Raw genomic sequence first — 25106 nt, 5'->3', positions numbered from 1 at the left:
TTCTTTCTTTGGAATGATTTCGTTGAAGAATGAATTAGCTTCTTATCTTTGAAAGAGATTGTCACGATGATTTTTTTCTATAACAAAATATTATATCATCTAGATAGAATAAATATACAAGATAATTGACACATCATTTAGTTAACGATGAAAATATACTCAATTCAAAAGTCTTAAAAATTTAGAAAACTCAATAAATCATAGAATTTTAATAAATATTCAATTGAAAGTTCTCAAATTTATTAAAAACTTAAAAATAATTAAGTTTTTAAATAATTATATATTTATATTTAATAAATATTCTTTAACATATATTTTTAATATGGTTAATACGCCATTATTAATGTTAAAAAAGAAAAAAATTGAATTTGAATTTAAGTTCTAAACTTATATTTAATCATTTTGATGTTACCTTAAAGGGACTGGATTACACTAAAGAAGTTTACCTCGAGAATTTTATACATCTATGAAGTCCTAGAAACTAACAATATCTTTAGTTCTCGAGACTCAATGCAATTTCTTGATGCCGCTTGAGATCTCTTAGAAATTTTGTTGAGTTGTATTCTTGCACATCCAAGAGCTCTTCTGAGTACGTTCTTTCCAAAAGCTTCCTTCCACTTGCTCGTGTAGATTTTATAACGCGTTGTTCCCCTCTTAATAGCGTCACAATCTGCATATCCATAAAAACTATATGATCAATTCTCCTTGTCCATTTCTTAATTTTCACACTGGTAAGGAAAATGATATTTTGACACTAATTTTTGACATCATTTTGACACTGCACACGTGTCAAAATGTGGTTGGACAATTTCAAATTGAAAAAAGTTGAGGTAAAGGTATATTTGGAAGAGAAAAACCAAATTTTTTTTTTTAATTTGAAATTGTCAAATCACATTTTGACACGTGTACAGTATCAAAATAGTGTTAAAAAATAAGATTAAAATATCATTTTTCCACTAATAAATCAAAGTGGTACTACTTGCCTGTCTCATTCTGGGACGTAAGATAGGACTCTGTTCAATACATAGCGATGCAGTTACAATTACACAACCCAACTGCCCTTTATCATAATCATCACCGAGTGAAGGATCAATAAGCTCCTTCGTCTGATTGCCAGAAATCAAAGGTTTTGCCTATATCACAACAAAGGATAACACGTTAAGGTCTTCCTCCTGTATGCATGCAGCTATACAATAAATAATTCAACAATGATATTTTGACAACTCTTTTTTAATAATTTTTTGACAATAGAACACATGTCATCATTTTATTGGTCTGTTTGAATTTATATTTAAAAAAATATTTAAAACAGACCAATCATAGACAATCACGTATGCATTGTCAAAAAAAGTTTAATTCAGTCAATAATACAGTGCTTTTATGAAAATATTTACCCATAGCACAATATTTTGCTGCAAATAATTCACCGCTGGGCGGCCGGTTATGATCTCCAAAAGCAGGACCCCAAATGAATAAACATCAGTTTTTTCATCTACTATTCCGTGCATGAAATATTCAGGAGCAAAATAACTGTCAAGTGATTAATCAGGGAAATTTATTAAATCATCATCAGAGCCTAAACTCTGATCACTTTTTTTTCACTGCTTCTTTTCATTTTCTCTTTCATTTTTCATAAAACTAAAAGCTATTTTGCTTTCAGCATTTTACAAAGCTTTAAAAACCATCGGTAACTTTTTTTATTTACATACCCAAATGTGCCTTCAAATTTTGATACATTATAGTGAGTCCACTGTTCAGGTAACCACTTTGCAAGCCCAAAATCACATATCTAGAAAACAATTAAATTATCAAGGAAGTGATATATCAAAAACAAACATATGCAACCTTAAAACTCTTGTTGATCAAGTTTAATAGTATAACATAAAATGTAACAAGTCATGAAAGATAACATTTAACAAACAGGACATGAAAACTCTGTTAAAATACTATCTTTGGCAAAATTTGAAAGAGAAAAAGATAATAAGGATAATTAGAAAACAATATCTTGCTGCTTATTTAGTGATAATACAACAAAGGAGACATGTTCATGAACAATAGAATATAAACTTAGTTTTTTTATGAGAGGATGCAAATTTACCACCTATATTACCGTAATAAGCCAATTTAAAAAAAAAATACAAAAAAAAATAACTCGTGCAACTCTTACAGGTTTTAAAAATATTATTAAGTTGTACATTTCCTAAATGACTTCAGCTTTGATATACATGAAAAGTTGAAGTCCTACACCCTCTAAACGATTTCTAATGTGTTTTAATTAATTGATTACAAGAATTGATAATCAAGTTAAAGTTATTTATATAAATAACTTCAAAGTTAAAGTCATATGAAAATAAATAATTTCAACTTTTTCAAATATGACACATTTAAAATTATTTAAAAGATACACGATATCTTCATATGAACTCATGTAAAAATTGTACATTTTTTCTATTTTCATAATTTTTAAAAAATCTGTCTATATATGAGACAAATTTCTCCATTCCTATAAAAAAAACCATAAACTTAACTTTGCCTATACATACATTGGAGAACAACATAAGATGATTATGACAGCAAAACGTAAGATAAAATTGATAAAACTAATGTCTAAGTTAATACTCCAAGTTTAAATGAAGTTTAGTGAAAACCTGTGGCTCAAAATTCTCCGTGACTAGAATATTCTCTGCCTTAATATCTCTGTGAATGATTCGTCTGTGACAACACTCATGCAGATAGAGGAGACCATCAGCTATTCCCAGAGCAATTTTATACCTTTTACTCCAATCTAGTTTGTTTTTATCTGAACCTGGAATACATAATGACAAAATAAACATGGAATACGTAGTAACAGCGTTCAGGTACGAGGATACTATAACCAAACTAGGTACAAACCATGAAGAAGAGATCCTAAACTTCCTAGTGTAGATAGTTCAAAGACAAGATGCATTTCTCCTTCTACACAACATCCAACTAGCTTGGCAGTATTAGGATGGTCAACGTGAGCAATTACGCCTAACTCAGATAGAAAGCCCGCAGTTTTTTCTTCTGTGGTTCCTTTATTCAATTTCTTCACAGCTATTAATTGTCCATCTTCGAGACACCCCTTGTAAACATCAGCAAAACCACCGCTTCCGATTATATTTTCTACATGTAAAAGAGCTGAAAAATGAGTATCAGAATCAAATTTTGACCTAATTATTAGGGTGAGGTTTCATTTCATACCACTGTGAAAATTTTTGGTCGCTTTTCTGAGGTCAGAAAGGCTAAAAGTGACCCAAGATGAGTTGAAGTTACATAGCTTGCTTAAAGCGTGATTTTCTCTAGTACTTCTGCTTTTCCATTTTGGTATCTTTGGAACACTGATATTGGAGAGGGTCCCTAGCCGCTTAAAAGATTTTTTCTTGAAAAGTTTGAAAAAATTGGTCCAGTTAGAGTGTGCCCTTGTGCTTGAACAACTTTTTTCCGGTTTAGCAAATATTCGAGAATCAAAGTCTTTCATGTATACTTCCAAGACTCCTCTTGGTGATGCCACATTCTCTTTCTCTTTCTCCAATTCTAAATGCCTCAAGTCTGGGAACATAAAAATGGAAATCATGAACATAAAGCAAAAGAAGCCTCGACTCTTCCCAATTGAGATGAAAGCTTAGGAATTGAAAAGAACCATGAGCAGAAGATGAGCAAGACAAATCTTTTTTTTCAGGTTTATGATTTAAAGCATCCCAAAGCGAAACCTTTTTCGATTTAGTCTCATTGTCTTTTTCCTGGTCCCTGTAAATGCATGAACAGAAAGTTATAAACAAAAATGGATATTGATTTTGCATGCTTTTAGGGCAACATGAATACCATAAACACTTTTCTAGCGCTTGCTTGGCCATGAAAGAGAAGAAAAGACAAAAGAGAACGATGGAACTTGATGGTTGAATAATTAAACGTGTTTTATTTGTTTGTATGCTTTAGAATGTGCAGTAATGGAGATGGATCAAATCCATAATGGAAGTCAGAAAAAGGATTAATTAGGTTAGATTGTGTTACATTAGACATTGATGAGATGAAAGCATGTTGTGTTGTGGCGATATGTGCTCTCAACCAATGACAAACGAGAACATTACAGACAGGGAAAGCCAAGTGAACGACTTAGGAGGAACGAAGGTTGGAGTAGAACCCACCATTAATTTTATTAGGGTTACTTTTTTTCGATTTATATCTACTTAATCCTAAAAATATAATTCATCAAGTGTGTTATTAGTGAATTTAAATTTAAAAATAGAGGATTGCACTGCCTCTTTCCTCAATAATAATAATAATAATAATAATAATAATAATAATAATAATAAGTTAATTACTATATCTTTTGGTTACACTTAAATTATTATCTTAAACATATGAGATTTACATTTTATTTTTATTATTGTTAAAGATCCTATTTGGTGTCAAAATATATGTCTATACGTATGAAAACAAGTGTATGAAAAATATGTTTTTAACAATTTTTTTACGACCGTTTCATGTGGTAGTTTGTGATTAATCCGTTTCAAATATATCGATTAATAAAATAATGACACATAATTTATTGTCAAAAAATTATTAAAAAAAAATTATTCACATATCATGATCCATTTGAAAATCATCATTCTCGTTTTCCTTAAAGAGATCTTCTTTAACCATGCTTGCTTATTTACTTTAAGTGACACTAAAAATAATTAAAATATATTTAAAATAAATAATTTGACAACCTTGGTGAGTAATAAAATAAATCACACAAAACATAACATTTATCACACTAAATGTTACAAACTTTTTTTTAGGTGTTCATGCTTTAACCAAGTCATTAGTCATGAAAAATAAAGTGAGGATGAGAATGTAGTTTGAATATGTGGAAGAAAACTAGCAATGTGCCATTGTGGGAGTGATCATAGGCCTATCTGAGTGGGACTCGGCACAATTTGCTAATTGTTAACTTTGTTCTTTCACTACAACTTGTGTTTTATATTGATATAACCATCTTTTATCATTTCTTCTTATTTTTTTTCTTTCCATTTTCTTCACCTTGTTGTTACCACAACCATATGTCTTTGGAGGGTGAGAATATTCATTCTCACCTTCCAATCTTGCTAACATTTTTGTTCTTTAAGATTCACAATCATAAAGCACAATAACAAAACACATAGGTACATTTTTTAGTACAAATAATCTTTATATATATATCCTGTGATATACACACAATGATGACTTTCCTTTTGTATGTTCCTATTCTTCTTTCAGTTTCTTTTTCTTTCCTTTTGCATGTGTTTAAAGAATACATTCACCTTTTATCATTATATCTTGCTGCCATCTTTAACACTATTTTGTATGCTTTGCATTATTCTTTATTTAAACATCTTGGACCAATAAAGGATATTGATAAAGATATCGAAAGTTTGATACCTTGTACAAAAGATAGTGATTTTCAAAGCATCGATATTGATGATGATGAAATAACTACTAAAGATGAAGATGGAGATTACTCTTGGAATAGGACAAAGCTGGTGGAGGATAGAGGAAACTTCCCTCCACCAATTTCATCGCTAAATGAGCTTGGACAACCTAGTTTCATTTTTGTACCAATAAGAAAAAATGGAAGGATGCAACTTAATAAAATAAGAATAAGAAGGCCGGAAATTCTCCATGCTACACGAGAAGATGGACGATTGAGGTTATTTCTCATTCCAGATCATAATGTAGAAGAAGATATAGAAGAAAAAAAGGAAGAGAAAGAAGAGGAGAAGGAGAAACAAGAACTAGTTGATGATGATGACGACGATGTAAACGAAAAAGAAGAAGAATTTATAGTAGAATCAATAAAGGAATATGAAGAGGATAAGGAAGAGGTTCAAGAGACATGCAGCTATGACCATAAGAATATTTGTGTTGAAGGATTGAAACTATCCAATGATAGTTTTATGAAATATTATGAAGTTCTTATTAATCATATTGAACGTCGTCATCATAATGCTCTTGGGAGTTATTACCGTTTACCTTTGTATGGACTTTGTACTGCATGAAATTAAGTTGAAGACTCTAAATAGATTCATGTTAGGCATCATTGGCATTACATGAAGTTAAGTTTTGGAGGCTCGCACATGGTATCTATACTTTTGTTTTATTGTATAGTCGTGATTGTATATTTTACTCATGTTTGTAATTACTAAATTTCTCATTACAAAACATCCATGATCGATGTTATACTGAAAATGTATATGAGCATAGTGAAATTATTTTCTTATCGGAGAAAACCGTGTTTATGTTGTTCACTTGAGTAGATTTGGGAGAGAGTAATTAAGAGAATTTGAAGGTAATTTTTTTTATTGTTTATTTGAATAGATTTAGAGTTAAATGAGAGTAGATTTGGAAGTAAAATTTGTGAAAATTAGTGTAGGATTTTATTTATGTGACAGATTAAAAAAATTTACTTCCAGATTCATTCTCACCTACCTCCAAATTTATTCAAATAAACAACAATGAAAAATTTATCATCAAATCTTCTCAATTACTCTCCTCCAAATCTACTCAAGTGAACAAGGCATTAGTGATTTTAGAAGAGAGATCCACTAGAAAAATTTGAAAAATTACATGATAATTAGTCACATTTTTACGTTGTAGTTTTTATTCATACGTACACTCCCGTAAAATCTAGTTTATTGTTTAGAAAAAACAACAAATTATGAAGCTGGTAGTCCTTCGTCCCTATTCTAAAATAATAAGAAATTGAAAAAAGAAAAATATATGTTGAAGTCTGATTCAAATTTATTTTTTGTTATAAATACTTTTAATGGTTTGATTTAAAAATATTTAGAAGTCTATTTCATTGTAAAATCTTTAAAAGACTAGTAAACTTATTATATGGAATAAGTTACTTATTTAAAAAATCTATTTTGTAGCAAGGTTATTAAACAACGTTGAATATTTTTTTTAATGATTCTATAAGGTTGACTATTTATGTAATGCACATTAATTACTAAAATTAAATAAATGAATTTAGCGTATTATGAATAATTTAATACTATGTTCCTAAAAAATATTATTTACATTTACATAGACTGATATTTAGGATGAAAATAATTTATACTATAAAGATTTAACATTCTTAACTAAATAAAATTTTATTAAAACTTAGGTTTAATCAAAATTATAAAAAAGTCTGTATGATTCGAAGATATAAGCCATCATGGGATAATCCAACTTATTTTCTATCTTTATTATAAACTAAGCTTATATTTAAGCTTAAAATATATTGTTGTAATATATAAATCAATCTTTTTACTTCTTTTTTTAATTATTACAGTTATCTTTAAACAAACACTTCCTACGAAGTTATTTTTATTTGGATAGAAAATTTCTACATTAAGGTATTAAGGTATGAAAATAAGTGTATAATATATAATTTTTGTAATTATTTTAATTAGATATGAAGACGATAATGTGTATGTATATTTGTCCATTCTCATTTCAATATATATTTTCGTCTTTATCTTTGTTTGTAAGGGGTTAAAATAACCGTAATTTAATAAATAACCTAAAAGAGTTAGTATTCAACTTTGTAATCTTTATATTTTTTCTTTCCTTACACACTTTTTTCCTTTTTTTAATTATTTTTTATTTATTCTGTATTCACAAAATTCACTTAAATCTTCATTTTTTTATAACAATTTTTATTACACATTTTTTTCTCTTTATGTAATTATCTTCAAATTGTGTATTATTAATTTTAGCTAATTAAATAGTTTTTACTTATTCGTGTGTATGGTCAAATACATATTTCAAATAATTTATTTTAATATAAGAAAATTTTTAGTATATATAATTATAAAATATGTATATAAACTCCAAAATTCGTATATAAAATAATATTATATAACGAATAAAATCCGTATATCAAATTTTGACACTTTGAGACTTTTGAATATCTTTAACATGAATTTAATAGAAAAGACCAAATTCACTTTATTTTAAAAAAAAAATATTAAAACTCAATTGAGTAAAAAAAATAGTGATAAAAATAAATTGTCTAAATATAAAGCCAAATTATTAACTTTAAAATTTATGTAAAGTTAATCAACATTTATTTTATATGTTAAATTTATATTGATTCACTTTTATTGAAATATTAAGAGAATATGTTAAATATATTTTTTCTCAAAGATATTGAAATTTGTATATATATTAAATTTTTTTAAATTTTAGTCTTAAACTTTAAAAATGAATGAATATGATATTTCTACCACAAATGTATTAATTTTTTATATATTAAATATGTTTTTGAATGACATTTTAGTTATTTGTATCATTTTCAAACATTTTAGTTTAAATGGTAGCTTGAAACATGTCTAATAATCCTAAAGAATTAACCTAATTAAGTTAAAAAAAACTTAGAAACCAAAATATATTAAAAGTTAAAAAAAATAAATTCAAATTTTACATGTAAATTTTGAGACAAAAACATACTTAAGCCTAAAAGAAATAATTATTCTTTTGTTTAAAAGTTATGTAATGTACTAAACTATTATTTTATTACACATTAGAGAAAATACACACTCGTGTTTATTGTGTTTATGTAAAAAAGTAAAATTTTAAAAGTAAAATATAATTATTTTGATAAAAAAATATTTTGAGAAATTTTTTTTATAACATTTTCTCTCCATATGACATTTTCTTCTTAATTTATTATTTATTTGTTATTATGGTTATATACTATAAACTTAATGAAAAATAACACGTTGTCAAAATGCTATCATTATCCAATTATTTTATATGAAATAAATAAAGAATTTTATTTGATGAATTATTCAATTAGGTTTACTAGAAAGATGGTACTACTATATATTTAATTAAATAATAAACTTATCTTTATTTAATAAAAATAAAATAAAAAAGTATAAAAAGTGTTATGACATAAATAATATTTACAGATATTATTAATAATACTTGTAATTTTTGTCGTAACAAAGAAAAGTTTTCTGAATTAAAAATGTTTGTTGTTTATACTTTTTAAATATCATTTTTATAAAATTAGGTAAACACCGTGTCCGCTGATATAGTGCGGTTGAAGTTTGAAAAGAGTACAACATTCAAAATAAGACAAGAAAAGTAATTAAAATTTTCAACAAAAAGCTACCAAAATTTATAGATTTACACGCTTACGCCATACAGCTGCAGGGCTTGACCATAGGAACTCTCCTAAAATCAAATTAATTTAATTATTATTAATATAAAATAAAGTCATTTTTATTATTCATAATAAATTATGATATTTACAAAAGTAGTAACAGTATTTGATTTTCAAAATTCGTTGCAGAAAGAAAGGGCGTGTCTGTCAAATTGTGAAGTATTTAGAACATTGTAAATTTGAAATTGAGGGAGAGAAGAAAAATATGAAGGGAGTGCTGCCGAAGAGAATAATTCTGATGAGGCATGGGGAGTCGCATGGGAACCGAGACACGGCGGCGTACACCACAACTCCCGACCACAGCATTCACTTAACCGCGCAGGGCGTGGCACAGGCGCGTCAAGCTGGCGTCCGCCTCCGCCGCGTGATTGGCGGGGACGGCTGCTCACCGGACTGGCGAGTGCAGTTCTACGTGTCACCGTACGCACGCACGCGATCCACGCTGCGCGAGGTAGGTCGGTGTTTCTCGAAGAAGAGGATAATTGGCGTGAGGGAAGAGTCGCGGATTCGGGAGCAGGACTTCGGGAACTTTCAGGTGGAAGAGAGGATGACGGTGATAAAAGAAGCACGAGAACGGTTCGGGAGGTTCTTCTATCGCTTCCCCGAGGGAGAGTCCGCCGCCGACGTTTTCGATCGCGTTTCAAGTAACCTAACTCTCTCTTCTTTACCATTGGTCTACAAAATGAACTTCTCATTATCCTTCATTTTTTATTTAATTTTATCGATAAATACTTTAGCAGTTGAAATTATCACAATTTTAACGAACTTTCACATCATAAAGAGAACTAATAATTCATAAGAGAAGAGCGATAATTAGACTCGTTTTACTTACTAATTGAGTTTTCATAATTTTCAATCCATGAAGATGCGTTTTAAAAAAATGCTTCTCTGACATATTTAACTAAAAAAAACACTCATCTATGTTAAAAATCTTAGTGAAAACTTTTGTTGAGAACTTCTGTTCTAAAATCTATATTTTCTTTATCCACCTTTGGAAGAAAGATCTTGCTTAAAAGACGCAGACTTAATTTAAGTATGATGAAATGAAACTAATACATGTCCTTCCAACATAAAGGTTTTTTAAAGATCGTTCATTAATTACTATTATAAGCAGTAATACCAATAATATTTTTTCTTGGATATCAAACTTTTACATGAGTAATATTTTTTCTCTATGAATTTGGATAATGAAATGGAATCAAATCGGTTCTCAAGCCACAAATGTTACCAGCTAGTTTGATTATTATATTGAGGTATCAAATGGTAAGGGGAATAAAGTGAAATGGATATAGGAGACGACGGTAAGGATCAGACAACAGAATAAATTTATATCTTTGCATATTTTGAAAATGATAAATATATTTTTAATAGTTGAAATTTAAAGTAAAATTGGAATTCCTCTTTTTGAAACTTTTGATATCTATTGTTCCAAACTTTAATAATAGACGAATATAATAATTTTAATACAAAAAAATATTAATAAAGTTAAACTGATTAAAAAAACTATATTTAAAAGACAAAATAAAATATATCAATGTTTCATATAAAAAAGAATTTCAATTTTATATTAAATGTTCATTTACTAAAAATATATTTAATCTTATTTTAATTTGACAAATGTGACCAATAATGTTTTAAAATTTAGCATATTTTATGACGTGAGATGTCGAAATTAAACAAAATTTTAAAAATAAGCTTCTGTTTTTTCTTTTTTTTTTCTTTTTTCTTTTAACTTAATTGCACATATCATTATCAAAGTTTAACGCTTTTCCATATTTTAATTTCTGAGTGTCAACTAGGCAAATTATATTACTAATTTTTTAAAATTAAGTATATTTTACTTCTTTTTGTCTGAGTTTTGTCGGTCATTATGACATTAAAATTTATCAGACATAAACTAAGAAGTCAAATGTCTTTAATTTTAAAATATTAGTGATAAAATTTATTAAATTGAAACTTGTATAAAAAAAAATTGAATGGTAAGATGTGCAATTAGAGTCAAACTAAAACAAATTTCGTTTTTGAATTTTTTGTTGTCTAGTATGAACTATTAGATAGTTCATGACTGTGTCAAGTAATCACTATGTTAAATATTTGTCAGAGTTCATAGGAAAGTAATTTTTTTTTTCTTTAATATTAAAACATAATGGTAAACGTGTCTGGATAACATTATTCCGTCTTGATTGTTTTACAGGTTTCTTTGAATCTCTGTGGAGGGACATAGACATGAACAGGCTTCGTCACGATCCTTCCAATGATTTGAACTTCGTAATTGTTTCTCACGGGCTGACATCGCGTATTTTCCTTATGAAGTGGTTCAAGTGGACGGTTGAGCAGTTTGAGGTCCTAAACAATTTTGGGAACTGCGAGTTCCGTGTTATGGAGCTAGGAAGTGGTGGTGAATACAGCTTAGCTGTTCATCATACAGAAGAAGAAATGCTGGAATGGGGACTCTCTCCTGAGATGATAGCTGACCAAAAATGGCGCGCCACGGCGTGCAGGGGTGACTGGAATGATCAGTGTCCCTGGTACCTTGGGGAGTTTTTTGATCATCTTACTGACTCTGATGATGATGATGATCCTGTGGAAAATGAAGGTGATCCTAATTCTTTAAGTGTGTGTACATAGTGTGCTTCCCATATTGGTTTATAGATTGATTTTTAGTTTTAAATTACATGAAAAGGGGTTCGATAGGATGAAAGGAAACTAGGAAAGTGATAGTTGACACTCATAGGTAGTCTTTTGATTGTAGCTCGACTACGCAACTTTATTCTGTTTGTAGGGCTTTGTATAATTGTATTAAAGCTTCTTTTGCTTCTTGTGGATTATTTGTCATGATGGCAAAGCCTGCGTTATCATTGTTTAGAAAACATTGCAATGTTTTAATCTGAGTTCAGTATGGTTTCTATGATGGATATGATGAACCTAGGCACGATAATTTTGTTCAGTATTGTTTATTAAATTTCTCTGATTCATTTTCAAAGGTGGTCTAGTATAGAACAAACAGATATTGCACATGACAAAGTTGGAGTATTTGCAAATATTATTGGTATCACAGTCTTGTGAGAAACTCAGATGAGAGGACAAGTGCATTTAATAAGATGAATAGTGGATTTCTTTCGAATTTAAGAAGCAGAAGAGGACTTAGAAATACTAATGTAAAGAATAAAAGAGAGCAAATCGTAGAATCATTATGGCCACCCATGGCATTCTAAACCACTAACATATTACACCCGAAACGTGAAATTAAGAACCGGAATATGATTTGTCAGTGAGATCAGAAGCCAATTTCAGAATAGGTCGCGGAGGAGGCATTGGTTCTTCTTCCTCATCCCGAGAACCTATTTTTTGGAAGGACTTACTCCAGATACTCTTAAACTTCTTAGGTGGCGGAATCTCTTCCACGTTCTCATTTATGCTTACGGTTTTCTTTATAGATCGCGTTGCTGCTAAAGTTGGCGTTGGCGATGTTAGTATCTCATTTTTTGCTTCCATCTTATTATCATCGTTCATGTATGAGTTATTCTTCTCTTCAGCTAGCTGTACATGAGAAGAAATAGAGTCACCTGCAAGACCTTCAGTTGGTGGAAGCTTCTTGCCATCATCAACTTCGGTTGGTGTCTCTGACTGAACCTCTTCTTTTGCTTTAGAATCAGAACCTCTTAGCGCAGTCGACCTTGAACTGTCACGTCTAGAACGCCCTAAAGTCACCTTCTTTGACGCTTGCCAAGTCAGAGCTTTTTTTAGGAAATGGTAGAGCCTGCAACAAATGCCCATAGGTTGAAATTGGAATTCTCTTTCGTCCATCTGCTAAAACTTACCAAGAGAAAAAAAAAAGTTATGAACAGGGTGGAAGAAGAGATTGAGTAAACCCACCGTCAACTAACAATATAAAAGTTTATATCAGGAAGTAGATATTGAAATATTATGAAGATATTCTTTGCTTTTCTTAGAAAGTTGCCATTGAATCTGAAAGTAGAAAGCAAGAATATAGGAAGGCATTGCTTGATACTGCATCTCGAAGGCATTGCTTGATACTGCATCTCCCCTGCTCTGATTATGTTTACTGCGATACGACCACACTTGAGCCATGTAATTGATTATTAATTATTATGCTTTAGTTACTCTTTCCAAATTATTAGCAGGGTTGTCGAATTAATACGGAGTTGACAATGTATTTGTCGTGATGAAATGTACAGGGTTGGAGAATAGAATCTCTTTTGCCCATTCTTCCACGTTTACTATTTCATTAATGTTTTACGTTGGCGGATTCCATTCCCACAAGGAAAGAAACTGATAAGGAGACACGAAGAAATAAAACATTTCCAAATGAATTTCATTCGAAAAACAAAATTTGCATAGGTTTACACCTATACTTTTATATTCATATTCAGAGGACAAGGCTCCAGAGACAAACAAATATAAGAATTCAGCTCAACAGTTACAAGATGCAACACGGGAACAGCTAACTATCAAATATTAGTCTTTTTATTCAACTAGATGACTATGAGGCTTTTGGTGTTATCCGTCCACATAGACGCCACCTTGCGCCAGGGTGAAACATAGACTTCTCAAATACCCATATATCACGGACAAGAACCTGGTAAAAATAGGAGCAAACTTGAGTGAGCAATTGATTTTGGAAGTCAAAAGGATAAGTTCCCTTCACTAAAGCAGTTTGTCATTTCCTAGAAAATGAATGAGTAATCAATCTACTACTATATAATTCATGCCACAGAAAATTGATTCCAAACTTCTAAAGAACATAAATGTGTTCATAGGACAGTTACTTTACATGTGTTCAGAGAAACAAATTTGAAATACAAAAATTGTTTTTAAAAACAATAATTAGCAAGCATCATTATTACCTCCTTGCTTTTATCTCCGGCTACCACAGATCCTTTCGAGTCATATGCTTCAAATTTCTGCAATTAATATAACATTTATTTAATGTTCTGAGTGGTTTAAGTTCCTATTACTCATGGTATAAGTTTTCAGGGATTGGACCAATTTTAATGTAAAGCATACCTGTTTAGCCAAAATCTCGAGAGTAAGCTGAATAAATGTTTTATCTAGGTCTTTCCGATCAACTCCAATCTGTAATTGAAAAGAAAGTCATCAATAGAAAAAATCATTATATTGAAAACCAAAATACTGAACTCAAAATACGTGCACTCGTGTGTGAGGAAGAGTGACAATACAATTCAGCATCACATATAATCTGCACTTCAGCATGAAGTTAGTAGATCAAAAGGGCGTGCTTGGTTGACTAGCACTTGTAGCTTTGTAATCATACTTCAAGCAGAATATATCAATTATATACAATTAAAATTTTGTTGAACTATTTCATCCCAGAATTTATACAGCGCAAACTAGTTTAAAAACTTCAAAACTAAGTTGTTTTTGTTCATCATGGTGCCTAAAAGATATAACTAGTAACTTTAGGGAAATCTCCAGAGAAACTTTACAAAGATACCAAGAAATAAACAGTGATTAACTTAAAAGTTTTCACTATTAAAATGGTCAGAACATCTCCAGCAATGCATCCTACCAAAGCTAATCATAGTTATACTATTACTTGATTCAATGGGACCAGATTTTGATCAGTGATGCTTCAGTGTTAGCAGGTTCACGCATCAGCTCTTTGATGTGATCTAATGCCAGTAAAGGCAGATGTTCTTTCTCTTGTTTCATATTTGTGCTATATTTTGAGTTCCACTGCCACATCATGACCAAAACTTGAAACACAATGCAGAAGAATACTAACCAGACGTGCCCGCAAAGTTCGAATCGTAACAACAGGCTCAACCATTTCCCAATATACCTTGCTCCATGCAGATTCTCTTTGTTTAATTTCATTCTTAAGTGCCTTGGACAAGAAAATGAAACACAAGATCTCAAAAATTAAACTATATTCCCTTTAGAAATTATTAATGCAAAAAATACACAAAATTGCATTATAGGTCATATTCACTAATAAAATCACATAAAAGAACTGAAGCATACAGAAAACATCTTCTCAGTAACTGCTTTCCGTAAAGATCTTCTATCACCATTAGCTATTAGAGTGTTTATCTGAAAAAAAAATGTATATATATAAAAAATATCAGCATTGGGCTAACAAGAAATCCCTACTGAAATCATAGAGGAAAAGAAAGTCAATACAACAACATATACTACAACCGATAGAAATAAACTACCAAGAGATAAGGATTACAAATTGTCCTAGCTGGTTAAAATTCAAAACATGAACAAAGACCAGATAAAATGTCTTTTGTACTTAATTTCTTCAAAATTGGTTCTCCTGAACACTATCTGAATTGGCTGTATCACTCCAAAACGGTCTCCCTTAAAATCTTTCCAACAATACACTCTCCTAATATATTAAATTATAGCTACCATGCGCTGACATTCAGTAACAGAAAGTGCGTGCTTCCAATTTTGGCATTCACAAGGTGTGGCATTTCCACAAAATAATTGTGAATTTGTTTCTTAAAAAAGGGCATCAAATGCCGTTAGGTATCTGCCTTACCAGGCACACAATCTGTTCAATTAAACAAGGATTTGAAATCATCATAAGTAACTCAACAACTAGCAGAGATTTCAAATTTAAAAAAGACTGCATGTTCAGAGCAGCATATTCATCATTCATAATTTTGAACAATTTAAACACTTGTATCAAATTAAATTAATTAACAATTGGTCCCTCTAGTTTTCAACAAATTGATATAAAGTAGACCTATATCATCTGACAATCTTGTAGATTTGGAACTGATCCACATCATCTCTATGGCAATAGAGAATTCAGAGATAGTGCAACACTAGCAAACATGAGCCCCATAAGAAAAGATTTGGGAATACAAGTCAGTTTTACAAGTGTGGCACAGTGGTACTATCTTTTCTGACAATATAAACAATGAAACACAAGGAGGACTGAATTTATTTATTTCAATTAGAAATTTCAAACATATGAACGATATTGTTAAAGTTGGAACTAGGGGGACCAAAAGTGTAATTAATGTGATATTTTTTCCATTTCTTAATTTGTTTTAGTTCCTTAATTTCTTTTAGTTCTACAGTAGGGCTGCCTGAACTAACAGGTAATTGGTAAAAGATCTTATCAAATGGTAGAATTAGTAGCAAGAGAAAGAAAAACACATTATTTGATTTATTTAGCAGACACCACCAGCTAAAGGAGAAAGACTTAGTGGGTTAGTTGTTGTTTGATCTTGTCACAATGAATTAGAAAAAAAAAAAAAAACTTAGTAAAGGGAACAGAACATACCTCCTTGTACATATTGACAGCCTCTTTGTAGAACTGGTTTTTTGAATATCCCTTTTTTCTTAACTTAGCAATAGCATAGGCACTTTTGAGCTGCAACAGAGTAAAAGACAAAGCTTGATTAAGGTTATTGATAAGCTCAATTAAAATAAAAGGGTCCAGGGTCAATATTTTCAGAGTGATTTTAATTTTCTTTTTCTTTTCCACTCTGTTATAAAAGAGAATATTTAGGAGAAAAAGGGAGGAATGAACTCAAAAAGGAAAATAATTCCTCCCTAAAAGACAGCAACAATCTGGTGCGATTCTCCAAGAATGGGTGTAAAGAAAAGAGAGAATGGATCAAAATAAAAGGGTCCAGGGACAATACTTTCAGAGTGATTTTAATTTTCATTTTCGTTTCCAATCTATTATAAAAGAGAATATTTAGGAGAAAAGGAGAAGAATGAAGAGAGGAAAATAATTCCCCCTTTAAAGAAAGCAACAATCTGCTGTGATTATCCAAGACTGGGTGTAAAGAAAAGAGAGAATGGAAAGAACAATTTGGATGAATGGTTACATTAATATAGTTTGGCCATATTCTCGAAATTTGGAGAAATAATGCAAACCAAACTTAAAATAATTTATATGCATAATCACCTCAAGAATTATGTCAAGTTTTGTTCTTCTCCAACCACTTATAGTGAACCATCTGATGATTCAGAGAAATTATACATAAGATCATGATAAATCATTATAATAGTTTATAAGGAAATGTAATGCTTATACACGGAAGGCATATCAAAATGGTAAAGAAAATAACAAGAAAAAGGCATAAACAATTCTAAATTTTAATATAAAAACATAAATAGCAATGCAAATTTCAAATTTATACACACATACACAACACTAGAGTCTGTGATGAAAAGCCATGTATAAACCATAGAGATTTGAAACCACTGAGATCTAACCTCTTCCAAAATGGGATTTTTTCACGAGGTTCATAAGGTTCATAGAGAAATCCAGGACTTGATAGGGATATTTGTTGACCCTGCATCAATGATATGATAGCAAAGCATCAAAATAATTACCTGATCAGTAAATTAATGCCTTGTTTGACATCTGTTTCTGTTTTTAATTTTTAAAACAGCTTTGAGTTTTGAAAAACTTGTCTGGCAGGACAACTTCTAAAGTTTTGAAAATTGGCGAGGTTTGAGCTCCATCAGTATCAATGGTTTAATTTTCATTGATATGCAAATAATACCATTGTATTTTTGTTAGTTAGAAAACTGCCGTTACTGAATGTACAATTTTACAGTTATGCCATCATGATTTTATGGAAACTGGTTTGGAAATCTTTTAGCTGTTTCTATATTTTAGTATTCAAAATTGATCTTGTAGGATAGTTTTAAAACATCTAGTAAGAAAACACTAAGCAGACATCTTTTTGATCTTTAAAAACTCAAACAGAAATCAAACAATCTCTAAGTGATCACTGTGAAAGTCTAAAAAATAGAATATTAGAAGTGATAGGATGTTCTAAATAATGAGACTCACTTATTTTATTAAAAAATTTCAAAGTATAAATAGAATTCCAGTTAAAGAGTTTCATTATATAGAAACATACCATCTTTCTAAAACTTGTTCTCTTAGAGCTCCTTCCCTTCTCTATAAACCTACTCATCCATTGTTCATCTATTTGAAGATCAAGGAGTGCGTAAGTGACTATTGAGGTGATATCTTCAAGTCTATCCAACAGTTCTTGTGAAAGAGTAAGTTAGTTTATGCTCTTTTCTCTAGTTTCACGTTTTCTAATGCATGTGATGTTGGCTCATTTGCATGTGTCGTTTGACACTTCCATTAGGTTCTTTGTTGCTCAGTGGTTCTACCAACATACTTTGATTATTATTCCATGTTTTGTAAGAGCAGATACAGTTCCTTGAGCTGACGGAGCTGTTTTAGGTTACATAGAGTCGTTTCAGTTTCTAATAGGTAAGGGAAGCTAAATACATTGCTTCTAAAGTTTTAGTAACTTGATAATCTGATTTGGTATGTTGGAATTGTATGGAACCATGGTTGAAATTTGTCTTGAGTTCTACGATAGTGTAATGTGTGACACGTTGAATTGATAGTTTGGTACGATGAATTCTTGTTATAGATAGCTTGCTGACTATAACTGGTTTTTGATGAGCTGAGAATGATAGGATTTCTTTTTTTGATTGGTCATTTTGGTGTTGAACTTTGGTTTAGTAATAGGTTGAATGCTGGTTGGAAATTGGTCTAAAATTGACAATTTGACAGGTGAAATTCAGTGAGAATCATTTATTGAATGAGCTTGATGTTAGAAGTTTGAATTTGTGCCATTTAGGACTTGGTTAGCTTTGCGTATTGCAGGAAATTGGTCATTTGGTATGCTGTTTGGGTTTTTGGTTGTTATTGGTTTGATCTAATGGACTAAGTTGCTGACCAATTGAGCAAATTGGTATTCAATATGATGTTTAAACATGTTTTCGAGTCAATCATAGTGTCAAGAATACTAATTTGGTCATTTGGATGGGTCTTGAGTGCAATCAAATCAAGAATCAAAGTTTCTGGTTTCTAGTGTGATGTTGAGCGGCCTTGTGTGGCGCTAAACGATCCCATGTGGCGTTGAGCTCTGCAAAGCCAGAGAGTCTCTGGGCTCCAGGGCGTTAAGCACTGCAAAATCAGAGGGCTCCTGTGTTATGTGGCATTGAGCGGTGCTTTTGGACACTGAGCGCCTCTTCATCCTTGCAGGTCTAGACTCTTTTTCTCCTTATGCTAGGCGAGAGGTTGGTTTGCTGGGCAAGAGGTCTTGCTCATTAGGTGTCAGTTCTGGGCGTTGGGCAGTCCCTATTTCTTGTCATTTAATGTTTTCTATGTTTTTTAGATTCTTGTTTGATTTGAAGTGGTTTATATAGATTTAATGTCTACTTATGTGGAATTATGGATATTTTATGGTTTGTAAATATGGTTATATGTATGGTTAAAGAATGTTGTGAAAGGAATTCCAAGGGAAAGTTTTTGTGGTTGTTTTATGTAGTGTATGTATTGATATAGGGATTTCGTATTGGAGGTTATCCTGACATTCCAATAACCACCCAATCTCAAGTAGAAAATGGTAGGTTATGTCGTGAGGAGTAGTCAGAGGTTCTAGTCTATGGTTTCCTTGGCCATATGTGGTTGATGGATTATTGGGTGGGCAAGTTGTTTCACCATTACAAGTGTAGAACTCGCCAAAATTCGACATCAATACATTTATCTGGATAGTCAACTCTAGAATGTATGTTGATATGCTTAGGATTGTTTCATTTATCTGTGTTAATGTGTTTGGAATGTATGTTTCAATTATATGTATGCTCTTTGGTAAATTAACTTACTCTTCTATTTGTGTCTAGTGGTAAATGAGAGAGGGATAGCGACAAGTCAATTGAAAACACGTCAAAATCAATGGTTCCATAACTAAGACTGAGTCCCAAAAGATAAAGGAAACATTCATACAAAAAATAACACCCCATAAATTTTATCGATTGTATATCTTGGATAAAACACATGTAGCATATACTATGTACCATGAAGAATAGCATAAAACACTTGAGCATCATAAAACAAAGTAAAGAAACGTAAGAGAGATACCACTTGCCGAGCTTGTGCTGGGGCTTTGGCCTGAGTAGTTATCATCCTCTTATCGTTCATGAAAACGGACAACTCAGTCGCCTAAGAGAAACATAAAAATGACAAAAAGCTTCAATCCCAAAAGTCACGGTCCTAATAAATTAAAATGTTCAAGACTATTTACCATTGAAGATCGCAGTGTCAAAGATTTTACACCAGCAAAGGGAAAGCCATCTTGGCCCTTTAATAAATGAGGATAGAAGCTCCTGAAATTACCCTCAGAACCTGATCAGGCAAAAACTAACTTGAATGGTAAACAAGTAGATATTAAAGTCCAGTTCCTAATCCTTCACATACATCTCTCCTATAAAATCCCTTTCGCATAGAAATGAAGCAACAAAAGAAATTTAAAGTAGATTACCGTTTGATATGGCAGAGGAATAAGTCTTGCAGCTAACGAGTCTGAAAATTCAAACACACCAAATTGATAGTAAGGAAATGCAAATTGCGCCATGACTTTCATTTCAAGGTGAGAACAACCATTTGAGTTGATAAAGAAGATGCATTTTATCAGATCCCGATGAAAGCAGTGTTTTTACTCACAGATACGACGAAGATTCTCCAATTTGAGATGACCGATAAAGTGTGCGAACTAAGTGTAAGCGTTTGAACGGCGTCGTCATCTTCAACATAACATTAATGTTACAATTACAACTTTGATAACAGACGAACGGAGGATGCAAGATTCACCACCACAGGTCTCTGGTTTTTCAAGGGTTTAAGCCTTCTTTCATTGGAAAAAGTAGCAGCTTAGAATTTAGGGAATTTCCTTTTTCACCCCATAAGTTGCTTCTGCACCCTATAAAATTTAAAACCGTGTTTTAATTACTTTTTTACTTTTGATTTTCAACAATCCTAGATTTTTCTAGTTTGGATTTTTTTTATTAGTGTAATATTAAAAAAAAGTTATTACTCTTGAATTGTAAAATTCAAATTCGAATAGTTATTAATCTAAAATATAATTTTTATATATATATATATATATATATATATATATATATATATATATATATATATATATATATATATATATATTACATAGGGTATTTTCATAAATGTACACATTCCATAGAGAGAGGTGGGAGGTGTAGAAGGAAAAAGTCTAGAATTTACTTAGAAGAGCATTTGATTGGAAAGCTTTTTTATTCCTACACCCCCATGATTACTACCTCCACCCCATACCAACAACAAAATCTGCAACTGCTTCAAACTACACCTTCGTTTTCAATTGCCATTGTACTCTTTGAGAGGTGAAAGAGAAGGAGAAATTTGTTCTAGAAAGTATTATATATGTTGTGGAAAATTTGTTCCAAAAGTCTTTTCCAGAAATGTTGTTCTAGAACGCATCTCATATGTTCATTCATATGTTTCAAAAGTTTGATCTGGAAAGTTAATTTTGAAAAACTCATTTTGAAAAGCTTGTTTTCGAAAGCATTTCATGTGTTTTTGGAAAAAGGTGTTTTAAAAATCCTATTTTGAAAATCTTGTTGCAAAAATTTTAAAATGCTGTTTGAGAAGATTTTTGCAACCAGTAATCTAAAAGTCACCTTTAGAAGAATAAAATAGACACTATATTTTTAGTTTATTTTGTTGACAAAAAAAGTTAAATTAACTTAAACTAAAACAATTTTTAATCATGTGTTCGAATTAATTTCAACTTTTTATTTTTTACAAAATATCACTGCATACTTGTTAAAAGAAAAAAAAAAACACTATATATTTTACCAAGAATTAATAAATCATATTAAGATTTTTAGGTTTTAAACGTTGGAGTTTGATTTTGCTGATCATTTTCCTAATCATACCAAATAAGAAACATTAAATACATTATCATGTTAAACACTTAAAATCACTACTAAAAAAGTGGGTCGAGTGACTTGTATAATTTCAGTACAACAAATTTCTTGAATTCTTAAATAAAGCATTTTGAATAACATTTTTAGAAGAAAGTAATTTTTTTATCATCCAAAATTGTTCACTTGAAAGCTTTAACACAACATTACAAATATATCTTTAAGCCACGTGAGAAATCTAAGCAAATTATTTATTGTCTGCTGTTACGTAAAGCTAATTTGTGTCCTCTAACATTAGCACAAAAACAATACATATTGGTTTCTTTTCAAAAGAATCTAATAACAAGATCAAGAATCCTGTTTCTGCTATAGATTTGGCACATTATTGCTCACGGGTAGCCCAAACAAAGAATAATAAAAGTATGAATCTGTTCACTGCATGTAACACATACCGAGAACATGTGGGATTTGTTAATGCTAATGCATCTGTCTTTTCACTCTCGTTGGATTGCATGGAAACAGTTGTCATTGATATGTGTAAAGGTTCACGGGAAGCATTCTAATACAAGATAAACCATCTCTTTAACTTATGGAACAGTCTTTGAATAATGCAATAAGTCTGATTTTTTTGAAAAGCATAGAGTCTAGCTATAGTTGGTATTCTGTCTGTGTTATTGGTATTTGGCATGCATAAAATGAGAGTTGCCATGGATTCTAAGAAAGTTGTTGCTTTTCAAGTTGTTACATTTTGCTTGTGTTTGGCTGCTGCAAATTCGGTTGATTTCAGTTATCCTGCAGTTTTCAACTTTGGTGATTCAAACTCAGACACAGGTGAACTTGCTGCAGCTATGGGATTTTTAGTTTCCCCGCCTAATGGACAGAAGTACTTCAAAACCCCATCTGGGAGGTTCTGTGATGGACGTCTCATTGTGGACTTTCTGAGTAAGTTTCTAATCTTTCATGAAATTGTCATACACGTACTCTTACTAGTATGAAAGACAGATAACAATGATATCTTAGGTTCTAAAAAATCTCTTACTAATCGAAGTATTTTGTATATAAATTTATGTTCATCTTTTGTCTAACAGGTCTAATGAATTTGGATTTTCTGTTGGGTTTTTCTATGTGTTATTTTGCGGTGTTGCCTTCAAAATACGCTGATGGATACTGATTCTGATGGTTTAAGAGATATTGAAAAGAAATTGAATATATCAACATCAGTGTATTTTTAATGCTTATTAGAGGACGGTACCAAAAATCTAATAGAGAATCTGGACTCCCATCATCTAATGTTACAAATGTGAGGTAACTAAGCATATGAAACTCTGAGGCTTGAATATCATCCATGCAATTGTGAACATATAGCCAAGTGAGCAGCACCATATGTATCATTTGCATTGACATGATAGTTCCATGTGTTGCTGTTGGTTGTGCATTGCAGTGGATGCGATGAAATTGTCATTCTTGAATCCCTACATGGATTCTGTGGGGTTGCCAAATTTTCAGCGAGGATGCAACTTTGCAGCAGCAGGTTCAACCATCCTTCCAGCCAATGCAGCATCCATCAGCCCGTTCAGCTTTGGGGTTCAGGTATATCAGTTTCTGAGATTCAGAGCTCTGTCTCTTCAATTGCTTCAAGGTATTTGATAAAATAACGAACTATGTTCTTACTACTTTGTTTTCAAAATCTAGTTTGCTGTTTATCCGTTCATTTGAAGGAAAGAGATCTCAATAATGTTTCAGGAAAAAAATTTGATCAGTACGTCCCTGCTGTAGACTCCTTCGAGAAGGGGTTATACATGTTTGACATAGGCCAGAACGACCTTGCTGGTGCGTTGTATTCAAAAACATTGGACCAAATACTCGCCTCAATTCAAGCAATTTTATTAGAATTTGAAAGTGGAATAAAGGTTGATAGCATAACATTATTTTCTCCTAAAAGTTTCATTTTATTACTTCCATAAAAATAGTTATACTGAACTTCACAATCTCTCTGTGATGTATGAGCCAGAAACTGTATGAAAACGGGGCAAGGAATTTCTGGATACATAACACGGGTCCACTCGGATGCTTGCCTCAGGTTGTTGCCAAATTTGGCACTAATCCATCAACGCTTGATGAACTAGGATGTGTTAGTTCACCCAACCAAGCTGCCAAAGCCTTTAATATACAGCTTCAAGCCTTTTGCAGTAAATTGAAAGGACAGTATCCAGATGCAAATGTAACACATGTTGATATTTTTACCATAAAATCAAATCTCATCGCAAACTATTCTAAATATGGTGAGTGTAATTTCAGAAATTTATATTTGCTTCATCTCAGTTCCAATTACTATTGATTTCACCATTTTTTTGGGGTAATGGTTATTTATTCCCAGTAGTTATAGATGTTAACTTTTGCAAATTTTGAATACAACTGAGCCACTAACATGAATTATGATTCTTTGTTGAGTTTTTTGTATCGTCCCTCTACCGAGTCTTCAAAATACACTGATGAACACTGAGTTTGATATTTTAAAATATATTAAACTTTTTTTTAGTATACCAATATCAAGATATTTTGAAGGTTCAGTAGAGAAACAATAAAAAAAACTCAATAAAGAATCTAAACTCGACTAACACTTACATTACATGACAGTTGATGGGAATCCACTGCATCACAATTCTGATTTCTTATTACATTCAAAATCGTTATAATTCTAGAATTGTGTCTAAGTATGATGAATATAGGGATCAAGATAGGCCAATATAGCATTATTTCCTTTCTAACACATGAGTACTTTTGGGCCAAACACTACTAAATTTCTGTGAATATATGTTTCAAGGGTTTAAACAATCCATTATGGCATGCTGTGGATATGGAGGTCCACCATTCAACTTTGACAGCAGAGTTTCTTGTGGACTAACAAAGATCTTGAATGGGACTGAAATAACAGCAAAAAGTTGCAACGACAGCAGTGTGTACGTAAGCTGGGACGGAACTCACTACACTGAGGCAGCAAATCAACATGTGGCATCACAAATTCTCACTGGAAACTACTCCACTCCTTTTTAGGGAGGCTAAATGCCCTTCCTTCTCTAGCTCAAGTTCTAAACCCTCATCTGTTTATTGTTTTAACAATTTCATTCTTATGGTACTGTTGTAGTGAAACAAACATTCA

At 31.3% G+C, this 25106-nt stretch overlaps 3 protein-coding genes across 5 annotated transcripts; 1 reads left to right on the top strand and 2 right to left on the bottom strand.

Moving 5' to 3' along the window:
- Positions 1–493: 493 nt before the first annotated feature.
- On the bottom strand, positions 494–4665 carry LOC106770540 (receptor-like cytosolic serine/threonine-protein kinase RBK2). The gene is made up of 9 exons (XM_014656344.1): positions 4604–4665; positions 3662–3768; positions 3223–3570; positions 2893–3144; positions 2649–2806; positions 1710–1789; positions 1395–1530; positions 984–1133; positions 494–670 (listed from the first exon to the last, which is right to left on the bottom strand). Exons 1-9 carry the CDS (start codon positions 4663–4665, stop codon positions 494–496), a joined length of 1470 nt encoding a protein of 489 aa, XP_014511830.1.
- A 4641-nt stretch (positions 4666–9306) lies between these two features.
- LOC106772057 (phosphoglycerate mutase-like protein AT74) lies at positions 9307–25020 on the top strand. 3 transcript variants are annotated; one of them, XM_014658205.2, is made up of 7 exons: positions 9307–9846; positions 11397–11798; positions 22745–22888; positions 23388–23585; positions 23690–23856; positions 23958–24228; positions 24771–25020. In XM_014658205.2, the coding sequence occupies exons 1-7, from the start codon at positions 9408–9410 to the stop codon at positions 24998–25000; spliced, it is 1851 nt and encodes a 616-aa protein (XP_014513691.2). In that variant the 5' UTR covers positions 9307–9407; the 3' UTR covers positions 25001–25020. The 3 variants fall into 3 exon arrangements, with proteins under 3 accessions (XP_014513691.2, XP_022640922.1, XP_014514579.2); XM_022785201.1 differs by lacking the exons at positions 22745–22888; positions 23388–23585; positions 23690–23856; positions 23958–24228; positions 24771–25020 and adding an exon at positions 13402–13527 and having other exon boundaries at positions 9310–9846; XM_014659093.2 differs by lacking the exons at positions 22745–22888; positions 23388–23585; positions 23690–23856; positions 23958–24228; positions 24771–25020 and adding an exon at positions 18166–20094 and having other exon boundaries at positions 9311–9846.
- LOC106772589 lies at positions 13518–20921 on the bottom strand. The gene is made up of 12 exons (XM_014659092.2): positions 20697–20921; positions 20515–20555; positions 20278–20378; positions 20115–20195; positions 17432–17511; positions 17121–17172; positions 16488–16577; positions 15209–15277; positions 14970–15071; positions 14231–14299; positions 14071–14127; positions 13518–13802 (listed from the first exon to the last, which is right to left on the bottom strand). Exons 1-12 carry the CDS (start codon positions 20783–20785, stop codon positions 13707–13709), a joined length of 927 nt encoding a protein of 308 aa, XP_014514578.1. The 5' UTR covers positions 20786–20921; the 3' UTR covers positions 13518–13706.
- Positions 25021–25106: the final 86 nt, after the last annotated feature.

This window comes from Vigna radiata, chromosome 8 (genome assembly GCF_000741045.1).
Source record: "Vigna radiata var. radiata cultivar VC1973A chromosome 8, Vradiata_ver6, whole genome shotgun sequence".
Taxonomy (NCBI): domain Eukaryota; kingdom Viridiplantae; phylum Streptophyta; class Magnoliopsida; order Fabales; family Fabaceae; genus Vigna; species Vigna radiata.
This window is presented reverse-complemented; position numbering and strand designations above follow the sequence as displayed.

Coding starts and splice junctions, on each gene's coding strand:
- LOC106770540 (XM_014656344.1), bottom strand. CDS start 4,665: ATGGTTAAAGAAGATCTCTTTAAGGAAAACGAGAATGATGATTTTCAA. Junction 2,807..2,892: donor TTTAGGATCTCTTCTTCATG/GTTTGTACCTAG, acceptor TATGTATTCCAG/GTTCAGATAAAAACAAACTA. Junction 671..983: donor TACGTCCCAGAATGAGACAG/GCAAGTAGTACC, acceptor ATGGATATGCAG/ATTGTGACGCTATTAAGAGG.
- LOC106772057 (XM_014658205.2), top strand. CDS start 9,408: ATGAAGGGAGTGCTGCCGAAGAGAATAATTCTGATGAGGCATGGGGAG. Junction 9,847..11,396: donor CGTTTTCGATCGCGTTTCAA/GTAACCTAACTC, acceptor ATTGTTTTACAG/GTTTCTTTGAATCTCTGTGG. Junction 23,586..23,689: donor GTCTCTTCAATTGCTTCAAG/GTATTTGATAAA, acceptor ATAATGTTTCAG/GAAAAAAATTTGATCAGTAC.
- LOC106772589 (XM_014659092.2), bottom strand. CDS start 20,785: ATGTTGAAGATGACGACGCCGTTCAAACGCTTACACTTAGTTCGCACA. Junction 17,512..20,114: donor CAGCACAAGCTCGGCAAGTG/GTATCTCTCTTA, acceptor TCATTGATGCAG/GGTCAACAAATATCCCTATC. Junction 14,300..14,969: donor GAACTTTGCGGGCACGTCTG/GTTAGTATTCTT, acceptor TTTCAATTACAG/ATTGGAGTTGATCGGAAAGA.